The sequence below is a fragment of the Barbus barbus genome, assembly GCF_936440315.1.
Source record: "Barbus barbus genome assembly, chromosome: 11".
Taxonomy (NCBI): domain Eukaryota; kingdom Metazoa; phylum Chordata; class Actinopteri; order Cypriniformes; family Cyprinidae; genus Barbus; species Barbus barbus.
Genome location: NC_136739.1, coordinates 16179837 through 16194531, shown reverse-complemented (window position 1 = coordinate 16194531; position 14695 = coordinate 16179837). Strand labels below are relative to the sequence as shown.

General features: G+C 36.9%; 1 protein-coding gene across 3 annotated transcripts in view; it reads left to right on the top strand.

The window, feature by feature from the left end:
• LOC306876738 (zinc finger E-box-binding homeobox 2-like) overlaps positions 1-4162 on the top strand; it is a 49387-nt gene extending 45225 nt beyond the window's left edge. For 2 of the 3 annotated variants that reach the window (XM_079428107.1, XM_079428108.1), the window contains 2 exons: positions 317-497; positions 2032-4162. In XM_079428107.1, coding sequence (XP_079284233.1) covers positions 317-497; positions 2032-2636 — 786 coding nt within the window. In that variant the 3' untranslated portion in view covers positions 2637-4162. The remainder of the gene's footprint in view (positions 1-316; positions 498-2031) is intronic. The other variant, XM_079428109.1, reaches the window with a different exon arrangement.
• The last annotated feature ends 10533 nt before the right edge of the window (positions 4163-14695 follow it).

The window sequence follows — 14695 nt, the reverse complement described above, 5'->3', positions numbered from 1 at the left end:
AAAAGTATCTATAAATTATAAAGGTTATTACTTCCTACAATGTTATCTACAGAATGTCCTTGCTCTGTTACATACATGAATTCATACTTCTTTGTTTACTAAGCTGAGAGAAACCATGTAAGTCAAGCCATATGTCCCTCTTTTTGAGATGATGTCTAGTGATAAAGGCCTTATACAGGTTACAGAGATAAGCTCTGTCCAGACTTGGGATCAAACATGGGGCAGGGGCTGTCTCTTCCTAGGTGGCAGGTTAGGATTAGGATTTGTGGCAGGTTAGGATTGCATCAAATGTGTCTAAAATCTGTTTATTTTGCAGGGGGAGCTACTGGACAGCGCAGGGGACTATCTGTCAGGGCTAGAGGACCTGACAGACAGCGAGTCGCTGCTCGCCCGGAAGAAGATTAAGAAGACTGAAAGTGGTATGTACGCGTGTGACTTGTGCGACAAAACATTCCAGAAGACCAGTTCCCTCCTAAGACACAAATATGAGCACACAGGTATATCACATTTAGACAACTCTTTTTTTTTTTACCCTCGTCCACCCCCCCCTCCAAGTAATCTCTTTTACCACATTGTGTTTTTTTTTTTTCTTTTTTCTTTCATTCCTTTCCTGCTTTAATTTTTTTCATACCTACTTTTTTTTCTGTCCATTGCATTACATATTTTTGTTGTACATTTCAAAACCATGACAAAGGTGTAACGGTTTTCTTCCTTTTGACAGGCTCAAAGGGGAAATATTTTAAAATTAGCAGGTGACACCAATGATATTTACAGCTATAATCCAGCTAAAATGTACAAAAATAGTTACTACTTTAACTGGCAAACGCACACACAACCATTTCTCATCTTCGCGTTTTGTACAATGAACCACAAATAAAATTTCACATAGCTTTTAATTTGAGCATTTGGACCACCAGTCTATATGGAGACACATTGTCAGTGCAGTTTTGTTGGCAAGCCAACATGGCGCAGTATGCCAGGTGTGTGAAAGCCTGATGTGTGCGTGGCATTTCTACGCCACAATGTGACCTACCCTTCTGGGGGACTCCTCTCTTTCACATGTTTGCATCATCCTCACTTACATTCTTCGGTCGGAATGCATAGAGAGGAATCTGCCGTCTCGTCTATTTTTGAACTTGATGAGGGGAGGTGGGGAAGGGGACCATCTCAAGTATGGCTGCTATGGAAGGTGTTGCAGGCATGCCAGGGCTATTCATGGCCAAGAATATAGTACATCTGTTCATGTGCTTGGTGCTGATGGCGAGTGTGTGGGTTTTTATGGCAAGTATGTTACTGGTGGAATGACTGAATGCCAAATGGCAGGTCCCTCCTACTTCACTGATTAGAGTAGAATTCATTTCCTATTTTTTGAAAGTAAACAATGTGAGCCAAGTTGGCAAAAGAGGAAGGTGTGCAGGAGGTGAGGCGTTTGGTGTATGCGTTACACAAGGCATCACAAGGCAAATGTCTTATCTAAGCATTTTCAAATCCCGAGACATGATGTCATAAACTCTGTCAGGGATGCTGACTGCCCCACTTTCACCTTGTGCGGTATGGAGCGATAATCACCTGATCTTCTTGGCTGCATTCAGAACAGTCACAGACAGCCTCAGAATAGCACCTCAGGACTGTGGCTTCCCCCTCACCTTCCTGCACTGTTTTGGTAACATCTAAAATAAACCGGTGGGGTTTGTCGCTGCACGATATGAAGGGGTTTTCAGTTAGGACTTTTTGTTTTGTTTTTTTGTTTCTTTCACCCAAACTAATCCCGAACATGAAGAATTTTAATTTTAATTTTTATTTAATTCAATCATAAGGTACAAGTAAGGAGGGATATGTGTGGTTACTTGAAAAATGTGACTTAGCAATATGTACTAAATATGTTTTACCTTACATTTGCCGATAATGCAAACAATGTATTGAGATATATTTGAAGTTTGTGCATCCTCCACATAAATTGCTTTTTATAGCTTTAAGATGTTATGGATGCTGAGCTAACCTGTTGGCTCCTCTCTCTTTGTGTCTCTGTAGGAAAGCGGCCTCACCAGTGCCAGATTTGCAAGAAGGCCTTCAAACACAAGCATCACCTCATCGAGCACTCACGCCTACATTCAGGCGAGAAACCCTACCAGTGCGACAAATGTGGCAAGCGCTTCTCCCACTCTGGCTCTTACTCGCAGCACATGAACCACCGATATTCCTACTGCAAACGGGAGGCGGAGGAGCGCGAGGCCGCCAAACAAGATAGCCACGACAGTAGCGGACCCTTGGAGCCCACGGAGCTCCTCATGCGTCGGGCTTACCTTCAAGGCCTCGGGCCCCTGGGCTTTTCGGATCCAGAGGACCAGACCGAGGACATCACACGAGAAAACACCATCTTGAGAGATGGTTCTGAGGGCAGTGCCAGGGAGGCAGAGGAGGCATATCCGGAAGTGACTGACAGGCAAGAGACAAGGTTGGCGGAAGAAGAGGAAATGGAGACTGAGGGGCAGAGATTTGACACTCTGAGCCCTGATGGGACAGCAAAAGATGAGAAAGAGAGTGAAGTAATGGGAGGGACAGAGGACGAGAGGTCGGAAGAGGGGAAATTGGCGAGCAAAAGAAATCCTGACGGCGAGAATGAGGATGCTGATTAACTACTGCATTTCGGAATAAGCTTCCTGTATTCTATGTTTTCTTTTTCGTTCAAGCTTGCATCGCACCCTTCTTCCACCCTTTTGGAGGGACTTTGTGCCAGATTCTCATTTGTACCACACTGCCATGTCTTGGTTATCTGAGTGTGTGCCTAAGGCTTAAACTCATCGATATAAAGAGTGGAACTCCAAAATCAGGCATCAGAAACTAGGCTGGAACATGAAGGAATCCATATTATGCAAAAATATAAGTGATAACGATTTTCAGAATAAAAAATAAAAGAAAGGTTTTTAAAATGTACAGAGATTTCAGCCAGAAAGCTGTGCGGTGCTGATTTCAGTATAACTCCTGTGTTTCATTGTGGTCCGTAGCACAAGTCTGGAAATTGCACTCTGAAAAAAGAAAAGTATTAGAAAAAAGGAAAAATAAAAAACCACAAAAAATAAAATGAACAAAAAAACTCTTAGGTAAAAAAAAAAAACATTGCCTATATGTACTTATACTGCGCTTTAAGACGCAGTAGTGTGTCAGTGTTATATTTCATTATCACTTACTGTGATACCCTTGGTTTTACCTTTCTTTTCCTGACCAGCCATCCAAGTTTTGGCGTCTCACCATGGCTTTTTTTTTAATGAAGCGACTTTAACTAAATAATACCTATATGATTCTTAAACGTACAAAGTCTTAAAGTTGGCCAGGGGTGGATGGAAAGAGTTTGGGTAACTGTAATGACGAAGGCTCATTGTATGAGGTGACGTCAGAACCCCTGCGTTTTTTTTTCGTTCGAGAAAAGCCTTATATGCAAACCCTTTCACCTGTGTTTTCTGCAAGTGCCATCCTTGTACAGTATAAAGCGAAGTCAACTAGTGTTCTCTTTGCACCTGCTTTAGTATTAAACAAAATATTTCACCTTGTCATTTGAAATACCTACGTCAGTATTAGTATATCTAGACTGCAGTTGTTTAGTTTACATATTGTTTGTGCAATTTTCTGTATTTTTTTAAGATCATCTGTCAGTATTATCTTGGTTTGTTTTGTTCAATACAAAATTCATTTTTATTTTAAACTACCATTTTATTTATGTGACTCATTTTATATTTCCTAATTATATTTATTTCATACTGTAGTGTACAGTATTATAGTTCCTTGATATAGATATATTTTAGTAAATAAGGATCCTTACAAGTGGAGCAAATTTTACGTAAAGAGAGCATTTATTGTATCTGGAGCGATTGCTGTGAATTGCTCTTCATACTACACTTACCTGATGAAGGAGAATCTACAATTTGGGAACTTTTGATACAATATTGTGAAAACACTGTATTTTTGACTGAAAGGAAAAAAAAATCCACTTTATTCATCTTATTTGTTTTTTCCTTTTTTCCCTTTTTTAGCTACAGAAATAAAGGGGGGCTGTGGTTGTTGGGATTTTTTGAAATGTCTGTTGAAGTATAATTTAATTTTTAATTTGTAATTTCTCTTGAAAATGACCTTGCTCGAATAAATGTAGCCCAATTTAATTTTGAAAGCCTGTGTAACATCTCACTTAAGTCACTTTTTTCCTCACAATCTGACAGATATCAACACTTTTAATTTATTATTTTAAATACAAAATAATAATTCCCATATATCCAGGGGGAAAACATTAAATAGTTGGCAGTTTAGTATCTTTAATGTATGCGCGTGTGTGTGTGTGTGTGTGCGTGCAATAAGTAGTGTCATCCATATTATAAATCACCTCCATAAACTGGAGAAAAATAGCTATCAAACATCAGACTTTAATATTCCTCAGTATCATTTTCTGTGCTATCATTTAATTAATTACTGGAACCTTTACCTTTTGATGTGGATTACATATAGCAATATAATCCACCTTATCAAAGTCTCTCACAGTATGATAGCCTTCTATTAGTCTCTTTGAAGTTGAATGATGTTGGGTTGCGCTAAATTAACATCAGCTGCAGGCTGCCAAACTGGCTGTGAAGTCTCGACGTTGGAACTCTAAGGAGTTCCATTAACCATGACCTTGCTAATTTTCTCAACTCACATACTCATCTCAAGTTTAATTTTCAAGGAACCATTCAGTACACTTTTCTCCCGCAGGGATGTACAGTCCATTTCATTTTAAAAGCTAATTATATATACTTAATTATAAGGTTATAATACTGGCATAAATAACTGTATAGCATATAGGCTAGTGGCTACACATATATAAATATATATATATATATAGGAATTTAGTGTTCATATTTTAATTGTAGAGGTGTGCATAGCACACACACACACACACACACACACACTCACACACACACATATATATATATATATATATATATATATATATATATGTGTGTGTGTGTGTGTGTGAGTGTGTGTGTGTGTGTGTGTGTGTGTGCTATGCACACCTCTATAATTAAAATATGAACACTTTTGGTTACTAACATTTACTGTTATAATTGTACCATAGTTAGGGTTACTGTATTAGCATTACTCCCATTAATAAATCAAACAATCAATCATTAAATAAAAAAACTAAAAGGTTTTTACACTGTTTGAAGGATGAATAAATGAGCTTTATAAATAATTGAAGATGATAAGGAAATGCCACAACTGTCTGTCAAAATCATGTATGGGCATTATATGGCCCAAGCCGAACAGCTGGACTACCAGCTGGTGGGTCAGAGTCAGAGATCAACCTTTTAGACCTTGATCAAGTTGGTTAGAGTTAATAGACCACCTTGGACCACAAACCAACAGCCATGTTCCAAAACCCAGCGTTTTCCAGCATAAAATTAAATTTGTTACAATAAACTAAATATTTTTATATTATAAATTATTAATCCATAGTGACTTTAACAAAACAAACGTCTGCACAGTTCACACTACGAAGCGTGAAGAATGATCACATCTTGATGCCTGCAAACGACTTGGAGATCGTGCTCACGCATAGTGACGTCATGACGTAAACACGCGCCGTCTTTCAGGAAGAGGTAAGACTAAATAAAACCTAGCTACCGAGTGCTGCTTATCTATCGATCAACTAAAGGCAAACATCAGGATATGCGGTTGTGCAGTCATCGATATGTGTCTTAGCGTCTCTTGTCTTCTAAACAAAAGTTACACTTAATTGCTTCTCATTGCCGTGGCTGTGATATGAATTAATGTTAAGAAAAAGAAAAAACTAAACTGAAAAAGAAAACTAAAGAGTAGTCGTTTGTATGAATGCAGCCCTTTGTACAATGGCCCAAATTGTATTTGAACACAGTGTTTTATGTGTTTGCGTTAAATAACATCATATCAAACCAAGTGGAATTTTATAGCATAAGCACACTTTTCACAAAAAAGTATTTGACACAAATAAGTTAGATTTGATTTGAAATTATTAAACTAGATATACAATTCAAAAACAGTAGCTAGAGTCGACATTCTGGTTGTCAAACATTATTGGAACCTGTTCAGTTACTGTGATGAATTACACCTATTGTTACTCTGGTTGGACACTTGAGAAGAACTGACAAAAAATTAGAAATTACCTCCATTTCGTTAAGCAATTTTATTTGCAAACATGATTTAGAAAAGTTAATATGTATGTAGGCTATTTATATGATCCATTGCATGACATTTTATAATGGCACTGAAATTAATGCATTTTAAAATGTGGCTTTAGCTTCTTTATGCTTTTCGTATGTTTGCTGAATAACAATTAACAATCAAATAAATAACCATCTTTAAACAGCAGTCAGATTTTTTGCTGAAATAAGGAATGCATTAAAAAGATTTCCAGAATGATTATATTATTAATCTGTGGTCAAAGAAATGTTAACAATAATGGACAAATGCAGTACATGCCGATAAGTGAGACTAATGAGAGTGAATACAAAATCTACTCCATTCAGATATTCCAGTAGTGCTTTTATTTATTTAGACCAAACAATATTTTACTGAATATTACAGCCTTTGCTCTAAATAAGTTCCTCTTGCACTATATATATATTCACTCTATACATATACACATATATCTGCACAGTTTTGTTTTATTTAACTGGTTTGCACTCTATCTGCCATGTGCCTTATGCCACTTTATCTATCTCTTTCTTTATTTTTCTACAATGTCCTCATTTGTATATCTGTATAGTTGTATGTACATATGTTTAAACTGTATTTATCTGTATTTGAACGTCTACTGTCAGTGTCTTAAATGTTAACTGTATGCACCAAGGGTCTGAGATTTCAATTCTCTGTATGCATGTGCCGTACATGTGGAAGAATTGACAATAAAGCAGACTAGACTAGACTAAATGCTGCAATATGATGCAGAGTAGTTGCTTCAGATCTTAATTCGCATGGTTTCAGCTGGACCAGCTGTGTTTTGCTTGAAATGAGTCAGAGAGAGGAAATGAATAATGCAACCTTGAAATGTCACAACGCTGGTCTTGAGATTTTTGTCACCAGTGTATGCATTGTGTTTGATCCCTACTGTCGTATTGAAGAGAGAAAAGGTATATAACATATTTTACCTTCCCTGTGTCACAATTTTGGCAAAACATTATGGCAAAAAGACAAAAACTGGCAGCAATTTGTTCCTTTATTTTAGTGTACTTATTTTGATCGGTTTACCTATTTGATAGGTCTGTTTTGCTTAATTTAGCGACTAAGTGAGAGATATTCAAGTCCTTTCTATTTGGAATGGAATTATGTGTGTTTCAGTATATGACCCATAAATGAAGGAGAAACCGTGCGCTGCATTGCATTTAAGCAGGAAGCATATCTTACCCACGTATGGAAATATATAGACATGGAAAGCTAATTTGAAATGCGGGTATTTTCGGTAAGATGATAACTCATTCCAGTAATCTGTATAGACGAGTATTTGAGTTGAAATTGTAATTCTCGATAATGATAAAAGAGAAATTCAGCATTGAGATATTTTCCAAATGCAGTTCACGTAGCTAATACTCTTTTGAAATAATGTCATTCACACATCCAGTTAAGTTTTTGCCTGTTGGAGGTATCTCTGACACCAAAATTTCCATTTATTTCACTTTAAAATAATTTATTTTGATTTAAATTTTTGGTTGTGTCTTGATAGTTTAAACAAAGCTCTTTTGAACTTCATTTGATCCACTTCATGCCTCCCATGTCTGTGATAGAGGCCATATTCAGCCATCCTATTAAATCTCGAACAGTAATAGACACAATTTTCTTCTACTAGACACTTGAAATTATCCTTTTATGAAATCTGGAGGAAATTGTCTTTCAAATGACCTGTTCAGGAATCAAGCGTTTAGCTTTTGTTTTATTGTATCAAGCCTGGTCTAATTCAGAATGCTGTAGTCTGTCACCTAATTGTCACTCATAAATGATAAAGAATCAGGTTAAACTCTTCAATTCATGGCACATGATTACCGTGCACGGCGTTTGGCTCGCTTCATCTCCGTCAGCCGAGTGTGCAGTGATTAGCATGTAAGCGCTAGCATGTAATTACAGAGCAGCTTCCTTTCCTTTAATGATTACCGTTAACACAAAGCCTTTGACGAGGTGAATGAGGACACGGCTCACTCTATTAAAAGACAGAACAGACACTTGGATGGTCTGAAAATTTAATTCGTTTAAAATGTGAACTTCCTCTCGCTTCTCTAACGTGAGATCAAAGGCGTTTATGAATAGTACTTTGTGCCCTCGGTGCGTGTGGTGAACCTTCTGAAAGTGGCAGTGTCAGTCTGAGCACTTCGAATTAAAAGGTTCAGGAACAAATGACTATCATTTTACAAGGCTTAATAGTGTTTTAGTTGATTGGGATGCCACTCAGTTCAGTAGAGACTGTGGAGGTTGAAGAATGTGTGTTGGCAACGTTCATTACACCAGTTTGTTAAACAATATCATTGCAGTAAAGCTTTTTTGACAGTTATTTCATGCAGCTTGAGCTGATTAAATTTTATTACTCATATTAACTAACAATTAGAAGGAAATGGAAGTTTGGTTGGATAGTTGGAACATTTTCTTGTATTTTACCTCATTCTGTTTGTTTTTAACAACCGTTAGGGCATATAATGTAAAGGTTTTCACGTCTTAGGCAGTGTAAAATCATAGCCATGGTAATTATAAGCCACAGTATTTGTTTGTGAAATACAAAATCATCTGATCTCTTAGATTGCAGCACATAAAACAAACATCAACTGCACTTTGGCAAATGCAAGCCATGGAGACGGCCCAGCGTCTGAATTTATGAGCACAGTGAACTTTGTATGAGCTCCACAGTTTGCCCACTCATTCGTGACCCAGACGTTATGTGATGGCACTAATATTTTTCCCTCTGTGTGTAGGTTTCACTTTTTTTAATTTGAGCAGACAAAATGTTGTGGAAACAAAGCGTGTTGTTAATACGGTGTCTACTTGATCTCTTATTGTGCACTTCATTACAAAACATGCCTACCAACTCTCATCTGTCGCGACTTGACTCGTTTGACTTTCAATATGAGCATAAGGTCAATAAGAAATAGGAGTGTTTGCGATAAAGAAAAGGAAACCTCTCAACACACAGGTTCTTAGAAATGTGTTAGCATTCACTTTATTTGAATATGTGTGTGCATCTTATAATAAGTATGTTATAATAGTATTTAGTAAACAAGTATTTTTTGTTTCTGTATTATAATTTCAGGACAGTTGAATCACTGATTTTTAACTTTGTGCCTGAAATCAATTTACTTTTAATGTAGAAATTAAAAACTCAAAGAGATTTATTCAAGTCATTCTATGCATGAATTGTATTTTTAAATAAATTGACCAGTTTTTTTTTATAGTCCAGTTTATTTTGTTGGTGCTTTACTTTGGATACAATTCAGATGCAGCACGGTCAAGGCTCGACCTCATGTTGTTTCCTTGTATCGCTCGAGTCTGATTTCAAGTGATCAGCCGTGGCTTTGGTCTGCTGTGTGGGAGTACGTAATCGGATGTTTCATTCTGGCTGAATTAGCCCTCCAGAAAGACCACATCACTTTAAGGCCTCCTCCTGCCCTGTCAGAGTCCATCGCGGGTGATGACGCAAACACACACACATTCACACACGCTTACACACTCAAGACATCCACGGATGGCTAGAGGCAGTTAAAATGAGGTGTTGAGAGTTGGCTCACACGCTCCAATGCGCCATGTTTCTGGGTGCTTGTCACTGGGCAGTGCCATGCTATCCGCCCCCCTGTACTGGCACTTATTGGTGCCATTGGTAGAGTCACTTTTACTGATGGGTTTAATCGTCAGGATTGGTACTGGCGCTTGATATGACGTCCTCGTGCACTGCCCCTGCGGATGTATCAGCTGCATCCCAGTTTTTTCATACTCTGAGGCTGCGTCTCTCTAAAACTGCCTCTTCCCCAGTATTTCAAGAGCCAAAGGAAATCCTGTATTTCATCTGGAATAATGCAGATTAGATAACGGCTTGTCTCTTCAGGGGGAAAGTATGTTTTTCTATGAGAAAGGAGGAAGGAATATCTATGGTTAATTCTCTGGGTAACCAAATGGGTAGATTTTGTGCCAGGCCTGTATGTTAAACTTATAAAGCATATTGTATCATATTTCATCTCTCATATTTCAAGTCCTCTATATTATAAACGTGACCAAAAGTTTGCTGAGAAACCTGTTGTACACAATCTTCTACATGCCTTCTGTGGTCTGATTGATATTTTATTGATATTGATATTTTATATTTTTTAGTAAAAGGCCTTTTTTTCTAATTAAAAAAACCTACAGTGACAACTGATATTAATATGCACTTTATGTAAGTAGTATGCAAGATTTTAATCGTACTTTTTGATCAAATATCAGGAACTATACCAAATGGAATACTTTTGCTCGGTTTGGGCTTTTTTTTCTATGTTATACTGTATGAGCAAAAAAAGCCTGATGTATAAAATATGATACTCAACAAACCCCCCCCAAAAAACCATAGGCAAACGTTTTAAATATTTTTTATAAAGGTTCAATTAAAAATATATATATAAAAAAAAAAAAAAATTAATTAGGGCTGTTGCGATTCATCGATTTTAGTCGAGTAGTCGATTTTTAAAAATCGTCAACTTCATTTTGCTTGCGTCGACTAACCGGCAAAATACCGGAAGTGGCGCATTTCAGGGACGAGAATCCATAAAACACATTTTTAGACAATTTTCCAAGGCTGCATGATATATATTAAACCCATTTAAAAATCATAATTAAGCATAATTGTGAATTCACAAACGCTATGATTTAATTAAATAATTATATGCGATGCAGTTCTAACACATTATATGGGCTTTAATTATTTCCATGCGTGTAGGTTAAGTTTGTGTGTCTCACAGCGGCTCCGTTCCCAGTAGCTCCACAGAAACTGTTATCATTTACATATGGAGCGACTCATACTCATCTCTGCATGCTGTTGTGAGTTTGGGTTTATTATAACATTCATCTGGGAACTTAAATCTACACAAACACAGGAGAATACATCGTGATTTCAAAATAAAAGCTCAAACCCTCACTCTCAGTTTACATTAGTTTGATGTCCACATATTCATTTAATTACAGTTGCTATAGCATTTCTGTCCTACAGAAATGGCCAAATATTAAAGATTAAGTGTACATTTGAATTAAATGGTGCTTGGTCGATATTAAACAAGGATTAGATCGCGCAGTAATGTGTAAAAATAATCATCAGGCCTTTGTTGTAATGCGTAATCTACAGTAGCTCTATTGTTTATAATTAATTATGTATTTTAACAGTTTTGTTCAGTAAAACCATATAATTTCTTGCTTTTGATACTTTATTTGAACTAATTATTATTGCATCATTGCTATTATATATGTATTTTAAGTCATTTTAAAAGCTATTGTTCACTTAAATCTATTTTTATTACCACAAAAAAAAAAAAAAAATATATATATATAAATAATTATAGGGCCCTATGAAATCCGTTTTATTTCCAAATTCATTTTTTTTTTTTTTTATTAATCAAAAAGTCTAATTAATTGAGTTTTACCGTTTTATCTGTACCAAATTCGGTTTTCCATTATTTTCTGGATTCCATTTTAATTGTTCCATTGAATTTTAATAATAAAAAGCATCTCCAATTAATTGATATATATACAGTCAGGTCCATAAATATTTGGATCTCATCTTGACAGTTGACAGCAACAGATTCAAATAGCACACTTGATATGAACTCTGGACCTTTTATCTGCTCATTGTAATTGGAATAATGAGGGAATAACACACACCTGGCCATGGAACAGCTGAGAAGCCAATTGTCCCATTACGTTTGGTCCCTTAACAAGTGGGAGGCACATATGCAAACTGTTGTAATTCCTACACCGTTCACCTGATTTGGATGTAAATACCCTCAAATTAAAGCTGACAGTCTGCAGTTAAAGCACATCTTGTTCGTTTCATTTGAAATCCATTGTGGTGGTGTATAGAGCCAAAAATTTAGAATTGTGTCGATGTCCCAATATTTATGGACCTGACTGTATATATGAAAAGTATTTTATTTTTAGGAATACTGCACATTTACATTTTTCACCTAAATAAATTCTAGTAAATAATATTTCTGGTAAATACTCCTTTAAAAAGTGTTTTTTTTTTAAATATTATAATTGTATTATTAGTAGACTAGAACACGTGAATATGTTGTCATTCTCACACTATAATACTGAACTTTGATTTCAGTGATTTGAACTGAGATGGACACTTGCTTCTTGCACTCTGTGTTGCGCTTTACTTTTGCTTTAAAAAAGGATTTCATAGAAATTTGGATTTCATTTGGTTTAATAAAATATTCTTAAGTAAAATTGTAGATTTTTTGTGTGGGAAATTAATAATTTAGATTAATCAATTAAATGAAAAATTTGTCGATAGATTAATCGAAATGAAAATAGTCATTAGTGTCAGCCCTAAAATATATATATATATATATATATATATATATATATATACTGTATACTGTATATTATAGGCTAATGACTTTGTTTTCATATGTCAGGCTTTACAGGTTTAATCTGCCTTCAGTGTTAGTAAAGATGAATTTTATCAGGCTTTTTATTTATATGACTAATATGCTGTATACATAGTTACTTTTTATTGTATGCCAATTTATTCTGTTTTTTATTTATTTAAATTTTTTTATATGGTCATGGCTTGGCAAAAGGTTAGCTTGTTATTTATAATAGTCTTAGCGTGTAAATGTAATTTTTCATGCCGCCTTCAAAGGTATTTTGTGTAAATCAGTAGAAATTGAATCCCCCACTCTTCTGTTATGGTGTTGTTATATGGCATCCCATTAATTGGAAGGAGTTAACTCTTACACAGGCGAGCCTTTTGAATGCAGTTGAGCAATGACTCAGCATCCATCGACAGTCATGATGGTGCTGCTTTTAGTCGTGTGGTCGGGCACTGCGGGGTTTCCCTTTCGCATGAACTGTGGGGGTCTGAACAAGGCAACATTAACCCCTCACTTTCCTCTCCATCTTGAGGTCGAATGCTTTTCACGCCCTACCTGTGCAAAATGGAGGCACTGAGGTAAAAGGGTAGAGGTAAATCACTGTGTGAGAAAATCCCACTATGTACATCTGAGCGATTGGAAAACCCCAGCCTTTCAGGTTAGACGCTTAAACCTACTTAAGTTGTTACATTTCCAGTTCCCTGTTGTAAAGTTTTGATTCGTTTTCACAGTTCTGCTTGCTATGAAGTGCTGTGCTCAGCAGTGTTTATCACATGGCTGTTTACATGCAAAAAAAAGGATGGTCAATGGCCGCCACAAGATACCACTAAAATTTGTAGAAACTAATTATTGTCATTTTGAAGTGTCTCGAGTGCCATTTGAGAGCATCAGCTTGTCGTCTGTTTAATTTATTCAGTGTTCGGCAAGCTACTTTGAAAATTTGGAATTTAGCTGCAAGCTAACTACATAAAGGTATTTTATACAGCTATTTAAAAAGTAGTTGGCTACCACAAGTTGTTTACTACATTCAAGCATAACTGCAAACTTATGCATTACAGACAATGCAATTTATTTACACAAATTAGCTGTATTTATCTGCCACATAAACAGCCAGGGGTTTCTGAATGAATTACTAATTTGCTTAAAAACAAAACAAAACGCCCTGATTTATACAACAGTTGCAGCAGTTTTTAACTAAATATTACGCCATTGAAACCTAAAATGTTGGGTTGGAACGTTGGATCTTTGTTTTGTTTTGTTCTATGTCTGAATGAACCAATTGTCTAAAATGAATCAGACTTCCCAATGCTACTTGAGGACAAGCTTTTGATAGCATTAGTTCATTCTGCTGTACATGTCACGGTTCATGGGATCACGGTCACATCTTTGCTTGGTACTGGTGTGTGTTTGTGAGTGGGTGTGTCTGATTACCGCAACGAGCTAATCATTGTCAGGTGTGGCTCGTTTGCGGCTCTATATTAGCTGTGCTAATCTCGCCTTGTTTTGTCAGATCCTTGATGTTTGTCCTCGCGTCCTGCTCTCTCTGTTGTCTCCTGTTCCTGGCTCGGCTTCCTGGGATTCTTCTTCCGTGAGCTGCCCATTGCATCCCTGCGCTACAGTGACTTTTCAGCTGTCGGCTAGACTGATGTGGACTCGTTTTGTTGTTTCTTCAGAGATCCACTAATAAACTGTTTGTTTTACACCCGCTATTGAATCCTGTCTCTGCTTCATTGTGACAGAAGGATCTGACCCTAAAACACTACCAGATGGATTCAGCGGAGGCTTCAACACTGCAAGATCTTTTTGACTCTAGCAATGCTCGTATGGATCGCCAGGATGAGCAGATGCTGGCTACCGGGCGTGCTGTGCAAGCACTCGTAGCGCAGGTGTCTGAGCTCACCACCCAACTACAACTTTTAAGAGCACCCGCTGCGCCACCCCCACCACCCGTTCCCCCGATTCCAGCGGACAACACTCGTCAGCATGAACCCAGATTACCCACACCAGAGATGTACGGGGGGGGAACCCGATCTCTGCAGAGGCTTTCTAACTAAATGCTCTGTTCTTTTCCCTCCAGCCTCTGACATTTGCCACTG